This window comes from Electrona antarctica, assembly GCF_951216825.1.
Source record: "Electrona antarctica genome assembly, chromosome: 1".
Lineage (NCBI taxonomy): Eukaryota > Metazoa > Chordata > Actinopteri > Myctophiformes > Myctophidae > Electrona > Electrona antarctica.
Window position 1 is genome coordinate 12060024 of NC_136806.1, and position 19438 is coordinate 12079461.

The following is a 19438-nucleotide window of genomic DNA, read 5'->3' on the forward strand; positions in this document are numbered from 1 at the left end:
AACCTATGGGCTACTTAACTTGAGGAATGCTGATGTCTATATGTAGATATATATGTAGGCTACGTGTAATATCCATCCAATTGGTTGCACTGGAAAAGTGGAATACTAGAGATTGTTTGATTGATTGATTGATTGATAGATAGATAGATAGATAGATAGATAGATAGATAGATAGATAGATAGATAGATAGATAGATAGATAGATAGATAGATAGATAGATAGATAGATAGATAGATAGATAGGTTAGGAAATTCCATCAAATATGAGAAGAAATTCTTGTAAAAAATGTTGCATGAACATCATTCAACAAATAATATAATACACACACACACACACACACACACACACACACACACACACACACACACACACACACACACACACACACACACACACACACACACACACACACACACACACACACACACACACACACACACACACACACAAGATTGGATACTTAATAAAGTATCCAATCAATCAATCAATCAATCAACCAATCAACCAATCCGCCCTTGACATGATGAACAAGTTTAAGCAGTAGTGGTTCTCAAAGTGGGGGTGGGGCCCCAGGGGGTCCCCTGCTAAATGATAGATAGTTAGGAACCAAATAGACCCTTATGGGTTTGTAACTCAGAGAGCTCTGTACAAATGGAACCAAATGGACCCGTTAACACTCCCAGAGTTAAATTAACAATGATTTTACAATATAAATCAGGGTCCCAGGGATAGAAATGGCATTAAATGGGGAGGGTAGCCTAATGCATCTCAAACTAAATGGGGGTCCGCAGGGCAATTTGGGCCGGGGTCCTTGTCCTTGACATGAAAAAGTTTGAGAACCACAAAGTTTACCATCTGGAGCAGTGCTAAACGTCCACAGTAGGTGGCGGTAATGCTCCATAACCCGCCCATAGCCATAGCGGTGTGCTGTGCTGTGTACCAGTGTTGCCATGTCCGCTTATTATAAGCGACTTTGTGCTTGTTTTCTGTAAAGTTGCTTGGAAATATTGGTAGTTGCGGCTTGCGGTTTATTGGGTCTTGTTTCTAACGTGTAGTTGCTTATTTTGGTCTTGTTTCATAATGTTGTTTTAAACCAGTGATTCTCACACATTTTCATGTCAAGCCACCTCCAGATTAAAATGTATTTGTCCATCTAAGAGTAAGGACTCTAGGCCTACTACATCTAAACATATTTTGTGCCAGGATACCCCCATACAAGATTTATGTTGTTAAAATGTTTCAAAGAATATTCCACATTTTGTCACTTTTGTTTCCCCCATGATTGCTTTGAAAATATAACTCTGAATCAGTCAGGCTTCTTTTTATTTTGGGCTTGTTTTCTGGAAATAAAAACGCCTGGGTTTCCCGAGGCTAGTTTTCATGGACCTGGTTTCTTATTTCTCTCACACGTGTGTGTGAACATGGCAACAGTGAGTCTCTCGTAGTGCCCTGTGTGTGGACGCCTGGGCGGTGTGCCTGACTGTGTGGCTGGCTGGCCTCTTTTGTCATCAGCTTCCATTACTCGTCGAGGAGAGGGACCCATTTGTTTTCTTTTTTTTACGGGTTCCTGCAAAGCAGATCACTCCAACTCAGCCAACAATACATCATGGGCAAAAAGGAAGAAGAGGAGATCATCAGAATCGCCAAGAAAATGGATAAAATGGCCCAGAAGAAGAGCGGGGTGAGAATGAGATGAATGGATGCCATCAGTTTGCTTTGCTGCTCGGTTGCATGGCTACTACTACACGTTAGCGTGTTAGCATTTAGCTGTAGCCTCCTGTGTATAGTATACTACTAGCCTGGCGATGTTAGCCCCAACAACATGTCAACAACAAATCAAACCCATCCGTCAGTTGGCACCCCTTTTAAAGAGCGTCCGCGCCGTCCAAAAATAACTGGATCCAATGCATCAGAAACTATAACTACACGCGAACCTGATCTTCTAAAAAGCTGCCTCTGGTTGGCGGTCCTGCTTTTGTACTTTTGCTTTTTATCGCTCACCTTTTGCCAGAGCTAACATAAGTTAGCCCTGAACACAAGCCGGCTTCTTTTCTTTGTGAATCCCACACAACAAACCAGTCGAGTTTATTTCACGCGTTGACTTGAGTTTATAAAAGTCGTGTTTTTTTGGGGCGGATTCTGGCGATGCATTTGTGAGCACGAAAGAGCTCAATAGCCGCACAAGAATGGTTAGCCAGTTAGCCGTCTATGCTAATAGTTAATCTAGTAAACATTGGGTTGTTGTTGTTGCGTTTCTGATAGAAAGTAGCCTAAAAGCACTGTGATTAGTTCTCTCTCCAATTATTCTAAAGCAGTGGGTCCAGGGGTCCTTGAGGGAGTTCCAGGGGGTCCCCACTCCCCAGCTAATTGATAGATAGTATAACCAAATGGACCCTTATGGGAGACCACCTTATGGGAGACCACCGGTTGGTTCCCAATGGGAACCGGTTCAGTTTTTTGGTTCTTAGTCCATGAGTCAGAGCTCCAAAATTGGAACGTTATATATGAATTTATACCGGTAAGTAAATTCATATATGATAAACCTTCCGCAGTAGTAGCTTTTTCATATTTTCTATTTTTTTGCATATTGTCCTATATAATGCCTCATTTGCATTAATTTAAAATTTGTAATAGAATAAATCATTGTCTTCGTGTAAGTAATCAACTGGGGAAGTTTCATGGTGATAACAATCTAATATACCGGTAGGTATGGTTTTGCACACTCAATTCATAATTAACGTTTCAATTTTGGAATTGACATTTTGGAAAGAATAGCCAATTTAACACAGAGGTGCCCACTCTTCCTTGGTGCCCATTCACTGCCCGCCTGCTAGAAGAAACATGGGGTTACCAAAATCATCAGAGTTCATCCTGCAGTGCAAATCTATAGTTAACCAGGTGTCTTGTGTGCATAATTAATATAGTTGTCTAAAGTAAATGCAGGCGTCACTGATATTGTTTGGGTTTAATCCTCCGCTAGGTGGGAGTTGCACGGCAATAAGTCTCCCTTCAGAATATGTGTGCAAATGTTAATGAGCATTTCTGCTAAAGGAGGAAAGGCACCAACATCTGTAGAATTCATCTTCTGGGGTCAATCAGAAATGAGATCGCATCCTAGTCTGATACTGGGTTCCCATGGTCATGATATTCCTGGAAATATTTTGAAACCAGAAATTACATTTTCCAGACATGGAAAAAGGTTTGGAATGTATAAAGGAACCTGGAAAAATAGTTGGCTATGCATTGTTTGTGGCTATAGATTTTTGTTAAAAAATTAACGTTTCCAAAACATGTATAACATTACACAAAATATGTAACATACGTCGTTATTCGGGCAGCGTGATTGCAGCCCAATGTGTACCAAGTACATGACAAAAATAACAGATCAACAAGCTCAGCGTGCTGCAGTGTGATCCTAGGATAGGCGGTGTAGCAAAACATTTGGCTCAAAATGTAGAATAGAATTATAGCGTTCTATATTCTATGCTTTATTGTTGCTACACTGCCTGTCTTTGGGCATTACACATAGGAGTAAGAGACTCGTTATTGCGCTGAATGATTATTATATATGGAAATTGCGTTAAAATATTCAGGAAAAGTTGTGGAAATTCATTGGTAAAAATGTGTGGGAACCCTGTGATGGGTCTGGTGATATCTGCATTCAATGAATGGGCTACAACTGAGGATTGAAGACCTGAGGCTGATTCTACAAAACTTCGTCACTATGAGCTTGTAGTTCTGCTACTTTTGAATAGTATAAATGACACGGATGCTTTCTCGGTTTTGATGGGCTAAATAAAACGGTATCGCATAGAACTAATAAAGTCTTTAAGGTTGTCCTGAATATTATGGGCTGTATCCGGATTGGCGTTCAAAGCAGTGGGCGTAGTAGGATCTCTGCCAGATCCAAGCCCATAACAAATACATTTAGATTAACCCTGAACTATTAGTCGATCTCTGTTTGTCTGGCAACGTGACCTCTGGGTAGTATGACAGTGAATTATTAATTGGTGGACTGATTGACATCTTTAGAACCCTGCTTCTAGTTGGAAAGCTTAGATTAAACTCCTGGTTCAATGTTATTATATATAAAATAAAATAAATGTAAACATGTGAGCAGGCTGATTCTGAATTTAAACTATTTCTCCCCGCTGCAGTCTGGGGCTTTGGACCTACTCAAGGAGCTGCGATCTATCCCTATGAATCTGGCATTACTTCAGGTATCTTTGCTCATTTCTTTTCTTGCATCTTGATTGCACCGTTTGTATCTGTCGAGGCATTGAAGCAATGTCTTTCTCCAGTCCACTAGAATTGGGATGTCTGTCAATGCCATCCGCAAGCAAAGCACAGATGATGAGGTGACGTCTCTAGCCAAGGCCTTGATCAAATCATGGAAGAAGCTTTTAGGTAATCCCTTTATCATCATTATTACTATTGTCTCCGCCTGTCTTTGCCTGATTGTAATGCTGCCTGCTTTCCCCCCCACTCACTGTAGTACATCAAAGCCAATAGTGTGTGTACTTGATACTCAAATGGCAATTTCTCACTTTTGTCGTGTTTTGTTGAGCTGTCTTGGTGCAACTGTGGTGGTGTTTGACACTGTTTCCTCTGCTTGCCAGACGAGCCTGGAGGTGGAGACAAACCTTCAGAGGAGAAGAGGAAAGAGCCGTCAACGACACCTGCCTCTCCATCGCAGGGAAGCCCAGAGCCCAAAGAGGAAAGGTGAAGGCAACTAAATGCATATCCTACTGTAGCTGTTGTTCAGCATAAGTGCAACAACATTATCTAGGGATTCCCCCTAAAAGTGAATGGGCTTCATTCACAAAGCGTGGGTGTTTCCACATGCAGTCTGATTCATCATTATTATTTGTACTTATTATTTCTACTTTAGAGCCCCCCCCCACACACTCTCTCTCTCACACACACACACACACACACACACACACACACACACACACACACACACACACACACACACACAGTCTGTTGTTTACCTTTGCAAATGAGTTGAAAGAACATCATTTGATGAACCAGTCAGACTGGGTTCAATCTGGGAACCCATTTGCAAAACATCAGAATAAATCTTTGAATGTGCCTCTGGGGCCACTGCCCGTGTCCATGTGTGGAGACCAGAAGATTCACCCTCCTCATGCAGATTTATCTGGTGTCGGTTGCAAGCTATCCGTCCAGCATATGGGATCTTCAATTCGGTAGGGCGTGTAATCGTCGCCCAATCGGAGGACGACGATTAGTCGATTTCAAGCCCTACTTAATTGAAGGCACCTTTTTGACTTCTTTGTATTCACACGGTATTAGGGCATAACCAGACTCCGCCAGATGGGGCAGCAGAGAGTACACTGGGTTCCCCAGTGTACTCTCTGCTGCAGCTAGAGGCGGGATCAGCGGCAGCTAGAGGCGGGATCAAGGCATACACAGTCCTGCCTTGATCCTGCCTCTTGCTGCCGCTGATTGGCCAGGCCGTTTGGTGGCCGGAGCATCAAGTCTGCCTGAGAGTTCCCAGATGGGAGAAGGAGGGGGGAACCCAGTGTACTCTCTGCTGCCCCATCTGGCAGAGTCAGGTTAATTAGGGCATGCCTCCTGACGGAGATCTGTGCTCTGCTTACAGCGTAAGTTTGAGTACTGCACAAGCTCAAGGAGTCACCAGCTTTTTGTGTAATTAACGGAGACAAATTGTAGCAGGTTGTACGCTCTCAGAGTTAAGAATCAATTTTAATGTCGCATCACAGGTTTACAGGTCAAAAGAAGTGGGTGAAATCCATTTTTGTGCAGTTAGTTTTTGTTGCAGTGTAGATTGTAATCACAGAGATGAAGAAAATCATCAAGTGGCCTATTAATGCATATCAAACTGGAGGTTCTTGACGTTCAAAAGCTTGAGATTGAACCAGTGCTGTGTAGACTATAGTGGCATTGCCAGCTAAGAAGTTCTATGTTGTCTTCAACAGCTCCAACAGTAACTCAATGTTCCTTCAACAGCTCCAACAGTAACTCAATGTTCCTTCAACAGCTCCAACAGTAACTCAATGTTCCTTCAACAGCTCCAACCATGGATGGATTAAAGTGAAAATAGTGATAAATTTGGCACAAAATCGAAAGGCCCCCCAAACCCCCCCGAATGTGGCTTTTTTCCCTCCTTTTTTCCAACTGCCCCTAACGGTAAGGCAGAGGGGAATTGAAGTGGATGTAATGGATGCAGTTCAAAGTGAACTTTACTCGGGTATCTAGTTTGTCGCAGTCCGTCCATCCTATTAATGAAAAATGGGCGACAATGATCGGCGATCGAAAATCAGCTAAAGTTGCTGTTTTCAAGTCGTTTTGGCCATTATCTCTGGAACGGAAAGTCCAATCTGCTCAGTTCAAAGCTTGTCGGAAGCGTGACTTTGAGCACATTCTGAATCCAAGCAAGGCCGGAGGCCCCCATTGTCTCAGGGCCCCTTTGCATGTGCACACAATTCCTCCATGGCTCCAACAGTAACTCAATGTCCCTTCAACAGCTCCAACAGTAAACTCAATGTCCCTTCAACAGCTCCAACAGTAAACTCAATGTCCCTTCAACAGCTCCAACAGTAAACTCAATGTCCCTTCAACAGCTCCAACAGTAACTCAATGTCCCTTCAACAGCTCCAACAGTAACTCAATGTCCCTTCAACAGCTCCAACAGTAAACTCAATGTCCCTTCAACAGCTCCAACAGTAAACTCAATGTCCCTTCAACAGCTCCAACAGTAAACTCAATGTCCCTTCAACAGCTCCAACAGTAACTCAATGTCCCTTCAACAGCTCCAACAGTAACTCAATGTCCCTTCAACAGCTCCAACAGTAACTCAATGTCCCTTCAACAGCTCCAACAGTCACTCAATGTCCCTTCAACAGCTCCAACAGTCACTCAATGTCCCTTCGACAGCTCCAACAGTCACTCAATGTCCCTTCGACAGCTCCAACAGTAACTCAATGTCCCTTCAACAGCTCCAACAGTAACTCGAGCAGCAAGAGCGAGCCTGCAGACGTTCCAACCAACAACCTCATCTCCACGTTTCCCCGCGCACCAACCACCTCAGACTCTGTCCGGATCAAGTGCAGAGAGCTGCTGTGCGCCGCGCTGCAAACGGGAGGTAAACCCATTTATTAGAATATGGAAACGGCCAGTGCTGCCTGGCTGTCAGCACAGAGAACTAGAAAAAGTGCCCTTCTGGGCACAGGTCTCCACCAGGAGGATAGGACTGTGTGAGATGTTTAGGAGTAATATAAACATGTTTGCCTTTGATGGCAATTGGATGATTTGAGGCATTTTGTTCCAAAAATGTGTTTTGCAAAAATCAACCTGTTGGTGGCGCTATAACAGGCCAATGTGAAAAGGGTGGGATATATTCCTCAGCCCAGTAAGAAAATGTGTGAAAGATTTCACGTAAATTGCATGCTGCGTTCATGATTTGAGGCTTTTGTTCAAAACGGGGCAATCTTGCAAACTGTGAAAGCCAATTATAGCCAATTATGATGGAATATGAAATATCGGACAGATCCGACTTGAGCACATGACCATAGAGATACTGTGTAACGATTTGTGAGATTTTTGGACAGAATCTGGAGGAGTAATATCAAAAAATGTGTTTTACAAAAGTCGGCCTCCTGGTGGCGCTATAAAAGGCAGATGCGGAAAATGCAGGTCAAAGGTTTGTCCTTGGCCTCTAGGGAGTGTGCATGCAACGTTTCACGCAGATCGGTGCAGTTTTAGGTAAAACATGTGAAAAGCTGCCTCATGGTGGCGCTATAACAGGCCGTTCTGGAAAATGCGGGGCAGAGGTTCATCGTTGGCATCCAGGGAGTGTGTGTGCAAAGTTTGGCATCGACCGGGTTAACGGTGCCGGAGATTAGCTGTACACAGACGGACGGAAGGAAGGACGGACGGACGGACGGACACACGGACGGAGTGCAAAACATACTCTCTCCCCATGCCTTCGGCCTGGTGGAGACAATGATGGGTTTCTGAGTTGTGCTTTAAATTAAATTAAATTAAAAAAATACATGCACGCATGCACACAGATGGACACACCCTCACTTTTTCATCCCTGTCTCTCGTCCTGTTTTCTTTCAGATGACTACATTGCTATTGGTGCTGACTGCGACGAACTTGGGGCACAAATCGAGGAATATATCCTGTTGAATGTTTGCACTCAGTTCACCATGACATTGTTCTTTCTTTTGCCATTTCTGATAGTTCTGAGATTTTCATTGTGGATACCTAATTCATTTAAAGAATGTTTTTTTTTAATCTTCTACTAGCTTTGTATTAGGGATGGGCACGAATAGTTGAATAAGCCGATGTGGAACAGGTTATACATCAAATACAGCACATTGTTCACGCTTATGTGGAAATTATGGATGCATTTAGTTGTGCTTGGCCTTGTTATTTACACTTGTAGTATTCTAAGTAGCTTTGATTCTGAACACCATAAATAACCATAACCTGTCATTGTCTTATGGTGGTGGCACAGAGTTAGGTTGTACTTTGAGCCATTTATTCATACACAACATGCTACAGAATGTTTCCTCAATGTGGAGTATAATATAAGCAATTATATAAATTGCCTACTGTTTTTTTTATTTTTTTAAAGCCCATCCCTAATTTGTACGTCTCCATAGGTGCTGCATTGTCGGTAATGCATAGCATTCCACCAAATTGCTTAGTAATATTTGTTTAAGCTTAAAACTTCCTTGACTTGCCATCACTTATCCACCAAGAGTTCAAGTGTACCGACATGAAATTCAAGAACCGAGTGCGGAGCCGCATCTCCAACCTAAAGGACGTGAAGAACCCCAACCTGAGGAGGACTGTGCTGTGTGGGAACGTGTCCCCCGAACGCATGGCCAAGATGACGGCAGAGGTCGGTTAGACCTGAAAACCATTCTAAAAATGTCTTCTAAATCATGACAGTTTTCTGAAAAACGTTTCGATGTCAGTGGTTCTCAAACATTTTCATGTCAAGGACCCCCAAATATATGTGTAATTGGCCGCCAAACCACATCTGAAAATGTGTTGTTCCACGGACCCCCCCAGAATCAAAGATTTGAGTTAAAAATGTTTGCTCTGAAAGAATATATATTCAAAGATTTGCGCCACATTTTTGCGATTTTAAAAAAATAGCAGACCTACAAGTTTATAGCGGGGCACCTAATGCCGCGCTATAAGCTTGTAGGTCTGCTATTTTTAAATAGCTAAAGTATAACATAATGCTAAAACACCAAAAGGGGTTCCCGTTCAGAATGGGCTAGAGCAAAACAGTAAACACTTGAGCACGAGCACTTCACATGGAAATCTCTGGAAAGTGTTATGTAGGATTTCAGCCCGATCTCACCCAAACGTGGTGAAATAACACAGATTGGCAATTCCGTAAATACAGTACTAGTGAACTGTGAAAGTGAACACTTTCCAGATAATTCCATGTGAAGTGCTTGTGCTCAAGTGGGCTGAGGCGGCTCAATCACACTTTGCAACGTTTGCCACGGCAACTCGATCGCTTTAGCTCGCTCGGTGGTGGCTCAAGTTTCGCTTGAGACAGTGCCCCTCGATTTAACCATTGGCAAAACCCTCGGCTGCCTCAAAATTTAAACCTTATGTACACGTTATCAACCGTTATCAAGACATTGGAATATGGCCATACTGACGTTGTTTTCAGTGCGTGCAGGGCAGTGCAGACATGTCTGGGGCATGGAAAGTAGGGGGGATTAATATTTACTATTCTGTGCCCATCGGCACGCAACTCCAACGGCGCTTAGTCGGCTCTGGCGGCCGTCGCAACGCTCGGCACGGAGACTCACTCGGCTAGCGCCTCGCTCAGTGGTGCCTTAAGTGTCTCATGGCCACCAGAAACGGCGCTCCTCCGTAATGGTCATGGTCACAAATAGCAAGCTCTCCCTACCGTGTCAGTGGTTTCACTTCCGTGTTTCCTAGTATGTCTGATTATCACACATTGGCTCTATTCCAAGGTCCTGATCACGGACAGGACTTGATTATTGGCTGATGACATTCGAAGCGGGTGGAATATGTGGTGGTGTGTTGCTCTGGCCGACTGATGGCATTCTGATTTATTGTCGTTTATTGCCTAATTGTTCTTGCAGGAAATGGCCAGCGACGAGCTGAGGGAGATGAGAAAGAACTTGACCAAAGAGGCTGTCAGGGACCACCAGTTATCCACCACCGGAGGCACACAGTCGGATATGTTTACCTGTGGCAAGTGCAAGGGCAAGAAGTGCACCTATACACAGGTATGAGGATTTCTCTTTACCGTGTTTTTCAACCCTTATCTGTTTCATTGAGACCCGGTTTGATATGAATGTGATTAGGGGTGTACCACTAAAAAGTACTACTATTCGAATAGACACTCCCCAGTCGTTTCATTTCTATCCAATAGCATACTAGCCTACTGCTAAAGCATAACTTATGCTCTTGTCGAGCGATGGTGTCGCTCTCTGAGAAGTTAGAACGGCAGAGAATAGCTGACCTGCAAGCTGACATGGTGTAGTCGTGAGCGTTGTGGTTGTAGTGTCTTGGTATGACTCAGGTTGTGGTTGTAGTGTCTTCGTATTCCCAATCTCAGGACGGGTGCTCTAAACGGGGATCTTCACCAGGGGTCCTCTGGGTGCATACTTAGTTTAGACTAGTCATTGGTTAGACATGGGTTAAGGTTGGGGTGCATACTTAGTTTAGACTAGTCATTGGTTAGACATGGGTTAAGGTTAGGTTTAGGTGTGCTGTGTTATTGCCTCAGTCGAAAAGATCTACAAGCTCACAAGGCCTCTTGTTGTGGGCTTGTGGATCGGCTATTTTCGTCGAAGAGGGAAATGTGGAGGGGGGATAAGTGTAGCCTGGCTTGGCCAGCCTCATAGCGGAGATTCACTGAAGATTCTTCCCTATGCGGGGAGGAAACATCAGTGAACCCTCGCTATGAGTCTGGCCGCGCCAGGCTAGGATAAGTGCACATCAAGTACAGAACCATCTCTCTCTCTCCTGGGTTAGAGGTAGTGGGGGTCCCTGCTTCATCTCTCTCTCCTGGGTTAGAGGTAGTGGGGGTCCCTGCTTCATGTCTCTCTCCTGGGTTAGAGGTAGTGGGGGTCCCTGCTTCATCTCTCTCTCTCCTGGGTTAGAGGTAGGTGGGGTCCCTGCTTCATCTCTCCTGGGTTAGAGGTAGGTGGGGTCCCTGCTTCATCTCTCTCTCCTGGGTTAGAGGTAGTGGGGGTCCCTGCTTCATCTCTCTCTCCTGGGTTAGAGGTAGTGGGGGTCCCTGCTTCATCTCTCTCTCTCCCGGCTTAGAGGTAGTGGGGGTCCCTGCTTCATCTCTCTCTCCTGGGTTAGAGGTAGTGGGGGTCCCTGCTTCATCTCTCTCAGCTTAGAGGTAGTGGGGGTCCCTGCTTCATCTCTCTCTCCTGGGTTAGAGGTAGTGGGGGTCCCTGCTTCATCTCTCTCTCTCCCGGCTTAGAGGTAGTGGGGGTCCCTGCTTCATCTCTCTCTCTCTCCTGGGTTTTAGAGGTAGTGGGGGTCCCTGCTTCATCTCTCTCTCTCCCGGCTTAGAGGTAGTGGGGTCCCTGCTTCATCTCTCTCCTGGCTTAGAGGTAGTGGGGGTCCCTGCTTCATCTCTCTCTCCTGGGTTAGAGGTAGTGGGGGTCTCTGCTTCATCTCTCTCTCCTGGCTTAGAGGTAGTGGGGTCCCTGCTTCATCTCTCTCTCCTGGGTTAGAGGGAGTGGGGGTCCCTGCTTCATCTCTCTCTCCTGGGTTAGAGGTAGTGGGGGTCCCTGCTTCATGTCTCTCTCCTGGGTTAGAGGTAGTGGGGGTCCCTGCTTCATCTCTCTCTCCTGGGTTAGAGGTAGTGGGGGTCCCTGCTTCATCTCTCTCTCCTGGGTTAGAGGTAGTGGGGGTCCCTGCTTCATCTCTCTCCTGGGTTAGAGGTAGTGGGGGTCCCTGCTTCATCTCTCTCTCCTGGGTTAGAGGTAGTGGTGGTCCCTGCTTCATCTCTCTCTCCTGGGTTAGAGGTAGTGGGGGTCCCTGCTTCATCTCTCTCTCCTGGGTTAGAGGTAGTGGGGGTCCCTGCTTCATCTCTCTCTCCTGGGTTAGAGGTAGTGGGGGTCCCTGCTTCATCTCTCTCTCCTGGGTTAGAGGTAGTGGGGGTCTCTGCTTCATCTCTCTCTCCTGGCTTAGAGGTAGTGGGGGTCCCTGCTTCATCTCTCTCTCCTGGCTTAGAGGTAGTGGGGGTCCCTGCTTCATCTCTCTCTCCTGGGTTAGAGGTAGTGGGGGTCCCTGCTTCATCTCTCTCTCCTGGGTTAGAGGTAGTGGGGGTCCCTGCTTCATGTCTCTCTCCTGGGTTAGAGGTAGTGGGGGTCCCTGCTTCATCTCTCTCTCTCCTGGGTTAGAGGTAGTGGGGGTCCCTGCTTCATCTCTCTCTCCTGGGTTAGAGGTAGTGGGGGTCCCTGCTTCATCTCTCTCTCTCCTGGGTTAGAGGTAGTGGGGGCCCCTGCTTCATCTCTCTCTCCTGGGTTAGAGGTAGTGGGGGTCCCTGCTTCATCTCTCTCCTGGGTTAGAGGTAGTGGGGGTCCCTGCTTCATCTCTCTCTCCTGGGTTAGAGGTAGTGGTGGTCCCTGCTTCATCTCTCTCTCCTGGGTTAGAGGTAGTGGGGGTCCCTGCTTCATCTCTCTCTCCTGGGTTAGAGGTAGTGGGGGTCCCTGCTTCATCTCTCTCTCCTGGGTTAGAGGTAGTGGGGGTCCCTGCTTCATCTCTCTCTCCTGGGTTAGAGGTAGTGGGGGTCCCTGCTTCATCTCTCTCTCCTGGGTTAGAGGTAGTGGGGGTCCCTGCTTCATCTCTCTCTCCTGGGTTAGAGGTAGTGGGGGTCCCTGCTTCATCTCTCTCTCCTGGGTTAGAGGTAGTGGGGGTCCCTGCTTCATCTCTCTCTCCTGGGTTAGAGGTAGTGGGGGTCCCTGCTTCATCTCTCTCTCCTGGGTTAGAGGTAGTGGGGGTCCCTGCTTCATCTCTCTCCTGGGTTAGAGGTAGTGGGGGTCCCTGCTTCATCTCTCTCCTGGGTTAGAGGTAGTGGGGGTCCCTGCTTCATCTCTCTCCTGGGTTAGAGGTAGTGGGGGTCCCTGCTTCATCTCTCTCCTGGGTTAGAGGTAGTGGGGGTCCCTGCTTCATCTCTCTCCAGGCTTAGAGGTAGTGGGGGTCCCTGCTTCATCTCTCTCCAGGCTTAGAGGTAGTGGGGGTCCCTGCTTCATCTCTCTCTCCTGGGTTAGAGGTAGTGGGGGTCCCTGCTTCATCTCTCTCTCCCTGCTCTAAACCACCATGCCACTGAGCTGCTTACACTATGGTAGACTACTAGTAGTAAACAAGAAATTATGACATGGTCATATTTGTCAGGTGAAACAGGCGCTTCTCCGTTGTCCCCCTTTTTTTTCTCCCCATATTATTTTAGTAACGTGTCTGTGTCACAACGTTGCGGCCGTTGTTTGCGTTCGTTTCAGACGTTCTGTTCGTGGTTCAGTGACTTCGTTTTGTTGTGGCTTTCCTGCTGTCCATGTAGTTAGCTCATAACATTAGCAGCTGTTGTCGTTTAGAGCTGCGGTCTTAGCGTGGTTGCGGTGCGGCGTTGCCAGACCTCCACGGTGCGGGCAGGGCTTAGGAGGCAGCCAATCATGACTAGGTCGCTACTACGTGATTGGCTACACGAGTGGTGCAGACTCCCCATTGGCTTAGGCCGTGTTTCAGAGTATACCATTGGCTTAGGCAGCATGGCGTCACTCCCATTGATGACTAGGTTGATGACTAGGTCGCTTACATTTCATGAGCTTTTATGTCAGGTTTCACCTGACAAAAACTAAACTGTGTGTGTGTGTGTGTGTTCGTCCGTCCCCAGGTTCAAACTCGCAGTGCTGATGAGCCCATGACCACATTCGTCTTCTGTAATGACTGCGGAAATAGATGGAAGGTATGTTGTGAATGCAAAATATTTACTCATGTACTTGTCTATTTGTGTTTTCTTATTCATACTGAGCTCTGTCTGTTTTACAAAATATGTTCTGTTATGTACATAAATTGTTACCCTTTTTGGTAAAAAAAAACAAACAAAAAACCTTTACTCCATGTCTATAATGAATTACCCAAACACACACAAAACATGCTTATAATGCTGATGATATGCTTGTAAGATTGTAATAGTTATAAGCACTCATAGATAACTCAATGCTTTATAACGGTACTCATAAGTCATGCCATAATATGATGCTGCCTATGCATGCAACATGCAGCATTTTATAATTACTAATAAGGTCAAGAATATAATATAATCATGATACTTCATATTTGCTGGTCACCCACATATCGTTGCTGTCGGGAGGAAACCTCAACTCCATTTTTGAGGTTTTTGATTTTTTTTTGGCATAAATCAGTGCTATTGAACACCCTTACGTCTGTATTATATAATATTGAACCAATGGAAAGTAGTACAAAGTGCTTTGGACAATGGACAAAACCTCTTAACTCCATTGGACCCTCAAAATGTCTGCTAAAGCAACTAACTCCACCACCTCTCCTCCTCTCATGGAAGTTTTCTTAATTTCCTGAAAAATTTATATTTTTCATTTCCTGAAATATTTGAAAAACATTTTGGAGTTTCCTCCCGACAGCAGAGCTATTTTCTTTTCCCCAGCATTATAGTTTATTATAATTCTCATAGCTGTAATGCATTATAATTTACATGTTAACACCTTGGAGGCGCAGGACGGAGATCACCGTCAAGTTCACGGTCAGTTGCCCGAGACGGAGATTGATTAATCTCCGTCCAATTAGTGCTATGAAAACTGATCGCATCGCTCTACAGCCTAGAGGCGCTTGTTGCGCAATCCTCGGTGTTGCACAACAGTGACACGTCATCGAAAATGTTCCCTGCCTGTTTAGCTGACGACAACGAAAATCTTAAAACATTCATAACTCGCGATCTAAATCATCCCGTCTAATTATGAAAAAATATCCTGTGTTTGACGGCCCTCCGCTGTCCAGTCGCTAGTCGCGATAGATTTATTCTTACCTCCCGTTGTCGATCGACTCTAGAGTGGTGTGGCTATTGTTAGCTGCTACACACACATTCACAACAACATCGGGTCCGTCGGTAAAAGTGGTCCGGGCGCTATAAACGATGGGCAGATTTTATTAATGGATTAAATAGGTCCGGGCCCTCAAGGTGTTAACCAGTCGCTGATCCTGGGTCACATGAATGTATGCCTATTTTTTCCGTTTTCGTTTTTTTAAATTTGTATTTATTTATTTCTGTCTTTCTTTTTTTTTCTCCAGTTCTGCTGAATATACAAGCGATATAACCTTGGAATTCAGAGAAGTAGCAAAGTTTCCCGGACCAGGAATCTGTCCGTCTGCAACAGATTGGAAGGTTTATTTTATGTGGTATAACCTGGTGCACAAATTGCCATATAAATACACCACTGCTTTTATTATTTGAATATAATGTTCATAGACGCAGTCTGTTGTCGGGTCCTGCCCCCCCACTCCTCTGTTCAATTGTTTCGATAGACGCAGACTTTCGTTGTCGGGTCCCGCGGCCCGCCACCCTCCGTTCAAATGTTCGATTTTTTGTTTTTAGCTATGTTCGCTGTCGGATATATACGATCAATCTCGTCTCATCTCTTTTACCAACATTTTTTATATGTCGTTTTAACTTTTTTTTTGACAGAACTTACCCACAAGTTACTACCCGTTTTGCTTTGCCCCCCCCTCTCCCCCCACAATGTTTTATTTAATTTCCCAATGAAATGTCATAATTTGATTAAATAGTAAAGAAAATGTCTTTTCATTAGTCTGTGTTGTCCTCCAGCCTCCAATTTATTGTGTGATCTATTTCCGCTTATAGCTCATTTTGTGCATGAACCTTTGTTTGGCGTTATAAAACAGAACAAGCATCCTTTGTTTCAGTCTGAATTTTCGTTGGCTTTTTGCGTTATGTCATTTTACTGTTTACTATGGGTATTAGTAAAAGATATGTCATTTTACTATGGGTATTAGTACAAGATATGTCATTTTACTATGGGTATTAGTACAAGATATGTCATTTTACTATGGGTATTAGTACAAGATTTGCAGACCCAAGCTGTTCAGTTCTGAGTTGAATTGGTGGAATAATTAGCTCATGAATGTGAATATTCATTGTTAATCTGAATAGGGACAGTATAATGTCTTGCTGAACGAGCACACAATTACCTGTTGTGTATTTTGCCAGGTGCAACCACTCGATCGTTTCTGACGAGCGGAAACATATCTCCCTATTTCAACTTTTTTATACATATTTATAAAATAATATCCTACTTCCTTTTATAGTAGTGTCACGCAAAAATAGACAATCCACAAGTCCATTTAAGTTTTCATAATGCTGGTTGTTCATTTCAGCAATCTTTTAAAGAACTTAACCTGCCTGAAATACTTTCAATTGCACTTGGCAGAAGATTATCAGGGTGCAACACTTTATGCAAGTCACTCGGGTCAGTAAAATTATTGTGCTTTATTTTAGAATCAAAATGCCCACAAATCATCATTTTCTTGGAGAGAAACAGAAAAAAAGCTAAACCATATACTGTAAACATTCACATGATTTCTTTAATGTATTAATTATTAAACATACCGCAAAAAATAACACATTTCATATAGGCTAGTAAACAGAAGAAGAAACATTTATAGGCAGTATCACTCCAAACCATTGGCTTAGATTGTGTTCGAGGTTGATCTATGTGATGTAACCATCAGCTCAAATTGCACATATCAAGTAGAAAATGTACTCCCAAATAATCCCATATCGTCACTGTCGGGCAGAAACCTGGTATCTTCACATTTCATCTTTTTGACGTATATTATTTAATTCTTTAAATAAAAGCCCTATTTCATACATCGCTGTAATGCCAATGGTGCGCAAAAGTAGCGAAAATATCTGATCCACAAGCTCACGACACGTCACAATGTGGATCGCCTACTTTCACTACTAAAACATGACGGAATAACTACTGGAATTATATTGGAACTGATTATGTTTTTCCCCCCGATGTCCTTCTGGCAAGTTACCGTTTTGGACATGAGGTTTCCACCTGACGCCTGACAATTTTATACGTAGCCCTGCGACGGACTTAGCCCCCCACATCGACTTACAGTTTTTAGTTAGAAAGGCGAGTAACACTGTTGTAACAACAAAGTATAGGCTTAAAGTAGAAGTAGAAAGTGCCACTGTAGTAGTAGTAGTAGTACACAGATTGGCAGACAGTAGTTCAGATCACCCATAGCCCCATCAGCCTTATGTTGTCAACATCGCCACCATACTGTTTGGTAACACTACCAAAATCGATTAATGTAGTCATGACTAAGGAATATAGACAAAACACATGCAATAACTTGGCCGATGAGGGGAGGGGGGGGGGGGGTGTTGGTGTTCCAGTAACTGACTTAAGAGTGCACGTAGTAATACCCATCCATATGGCAAGTGTTTGAAAACAACTGTTGCCAATGATAAAGATGTCACAAATCTGAATGTCAAGGCACTTCCCCAAATGAGGATATTGTCTTTGAGTGACATGTTTGTGAGGCAACACTAATTTAACTAAAACTAGCATTATACATTTATACATATTATTTGACACTTGGCAACTCCAAATTTTTCGTATGTGGAAAACGTTAAAATGTATGAGCACAGTTTACGTGGTAGCTTTGGTGTCACTGCTAACATGGCCTAACTCTCTGCTGCCCCATCTGGCGGAGTCAGGTTAAACATGGCCTGGTCCCAGAGGCCTTTTTAACCATCAACTAAAATGATAAAATAACAAGGCTTTTTAACCCATGTAGACCTGAAGCCGATTCAGGAGCCGAACAGTTTTCTGGAAAAACCTGTTTCTATGTCAGTGGTGCTCAACCTTTTTTCATCTCAAGGACCCCCAGAATTCTATAGTATTTGGCCGGGTTGCTATTTTTCAATAGCCACATAACGCTTAACAACAAAAGGGGTTCCCGTCCTGAATGGGTTCAACTATAAGTCACAGAATTGCTCACTGTGGCTATGGACCAATGCCACTATTCACTCTATATTAGCAATCTTAAATCTATCTCATTAACATGACAAAGGACTCCATTTCCTATCAAGGAAATGGCCATGCTTATTATAGTTAAGTACTCTCATTTTTCCTCTTCTTAATTGACACGTTATGACTGTGTGCTCGTCCAGAATACTTTTTGTACTGGCTGGTTTTTCCAATATTGGCAATCTTTAATATATAAAAAATAATCTCTTAATTTCTGATGCCTGACTAAATAACAACTACCTTTGAATATTGCAAAATACTATGAGTTGCTTAATGAGTAACATTTGAATGAAATATCCTGTCTCTGATAAAGTTAAATACTAAGGCGTAGGTACAGTAATGTACCTTCCCTTCACTCACCATAACTTGTTAGGGAACCACCAGATTGCACTCTGACAGACATACACAGCAAAATCCTCAGTCTTAGTTTAAGGATTTTGCATTTTGTTTATTCGCTGCATAACCACTAAATCACTTTAAAGGTATATTCAGTGATTTTACTTAATTCAAATATCACTTATTTTTTTCTGGATCATCCTCCCTACTATAGTGTGCTGACCATATAAGGAGTTCCTCCCTGTCCCCAGTGAGCCCCTGGGGTCAAAAACCCCTAGTTTCAGTTTTGGTGGCGGGTGGCAAAGCCTTCATCCAATCAGGATGAGAGGGGCCTTCCTCCAATCATGATCGACCCTTGGTGCACATGCTGTTGGCCTGTTGCACTTCCCCCCCACTGTAGAGCGTGCATGTGCACATTTTGTTACCGGGGCAGACTGGGTGGTTTTCCAAATCACCCAAATCACTGAATGTTCCTTTAACCCTGGCTTCCTTATTTTGGGGCATATAACATTTTGAAAATTGCTCACAAATAGCTCATAACAGTTCTGTTCTGTCCTAAATGATACAGACATTATGACAACGGGGAACCGGTGTGTACCTCCAACGCATTTGGGTTTAGTTTCAGGATACAAATATTACTGCTGAAGGAAGTAGATGAGCTATTTTCAAAAAAGATTTCGCTTAGGGCTTAAGAAGTGGTACAAGAAGTGGAGTTGCCAAGTCACTGTTACAGGTGAGGTTGGCTGACTGAAAACAGGTTGGAACCAAGGTAAACCATACAGTACCCCACAAAGCTGCCTGCAAGTACAGCTAACACTTAGCCTTTGACTTGAGCTTTGATTTTCATACGCAGTAAATAGAATCCCATAAAACACCCACAATTCCCTTTTTCTTTTACTATTTACAAACTCAAATATATAATCTACAGTAGGAATCATTTTCTCCCTCAAACAATCATACAAAAAAAATGACCATAAAAAAAGAA

General features: G+C 43.9%; 1 protein-coding gene across 4 annotated transcripts; it reads left to right on the forward strand.

The window, feature by feature from the left end:
* Nucleotides 1-1393: 1393 nt before the first annotated feature.
* Nucleotides 1394-15965, forward strand: tcea1 (transcription elongation factor A (SII), 1). Of its 4 annotated transcripts, none has more exons than XM_079505468.1 (11): nt 1394-1682; nt 4159-4221; nt 4303-4408; nt 4621-4723; nt 6641-6658; nt 7003-7130; nt 8111-8167; nt 8746-8900; nt 10135-10281; nt 13911-13982; nt 15344-15965. In XM_079505468.1, exons 1-11 carry the CDS (start codon nt 1608-1610, stop codon nt 15350-15352), a joined length of 933 nt encoding a protein of 310 aa, XP_079361594.1. In that variant the 5' UTR covers nt 1394-1607; the 3' UTR covers nt 15353-15965. The 4 variants fall into 4 exon arrangements, with proteins under 4 accessions (XP_079361594.1, XP_079361593.1, XP_079361592.1 ...); XM_079505467.1 differs by lacking the exon at nt 6641-6658 and adding an exon at nt 6954-6971; XM_079505466.1 differs by lacking the exon at nt 6641-6658 and having other exon boundaries at nt 6985-7130; nt 8111-8181; nt 8760-8900.
* Nucleotides 15966-19438: the final 3473 nt, after the last annotated feature.

What these genes read in the sequence shown, in the direction of transcription:
- tcea1 (XM_079505468.1), top strand. Translation starts at nt 1,608, where the DNA reads ATGGGCAAAAAGGAAGAAGAGGAGATCATCAGAATCGCCAAGAAAATG. An exon ending in ATCATGGAAGAAGCTTTTAG is followed by an intron (nt 4,409 to 4,620) that starts GTAATCCCTTTA and finishes TCTGCTTGCCAG; the next exon opens with ACGAGCCTGGAGGTGGAGAC. An exon ending in TGGGGCACAAATCGAGGAAT is followed by an intron (nt 8,168 to 8,745) that starts ATATCCTGTTGA and finishes ACTTGCCATCAC; the next exon opens with TTATCCACCAAGAGTTCAAG.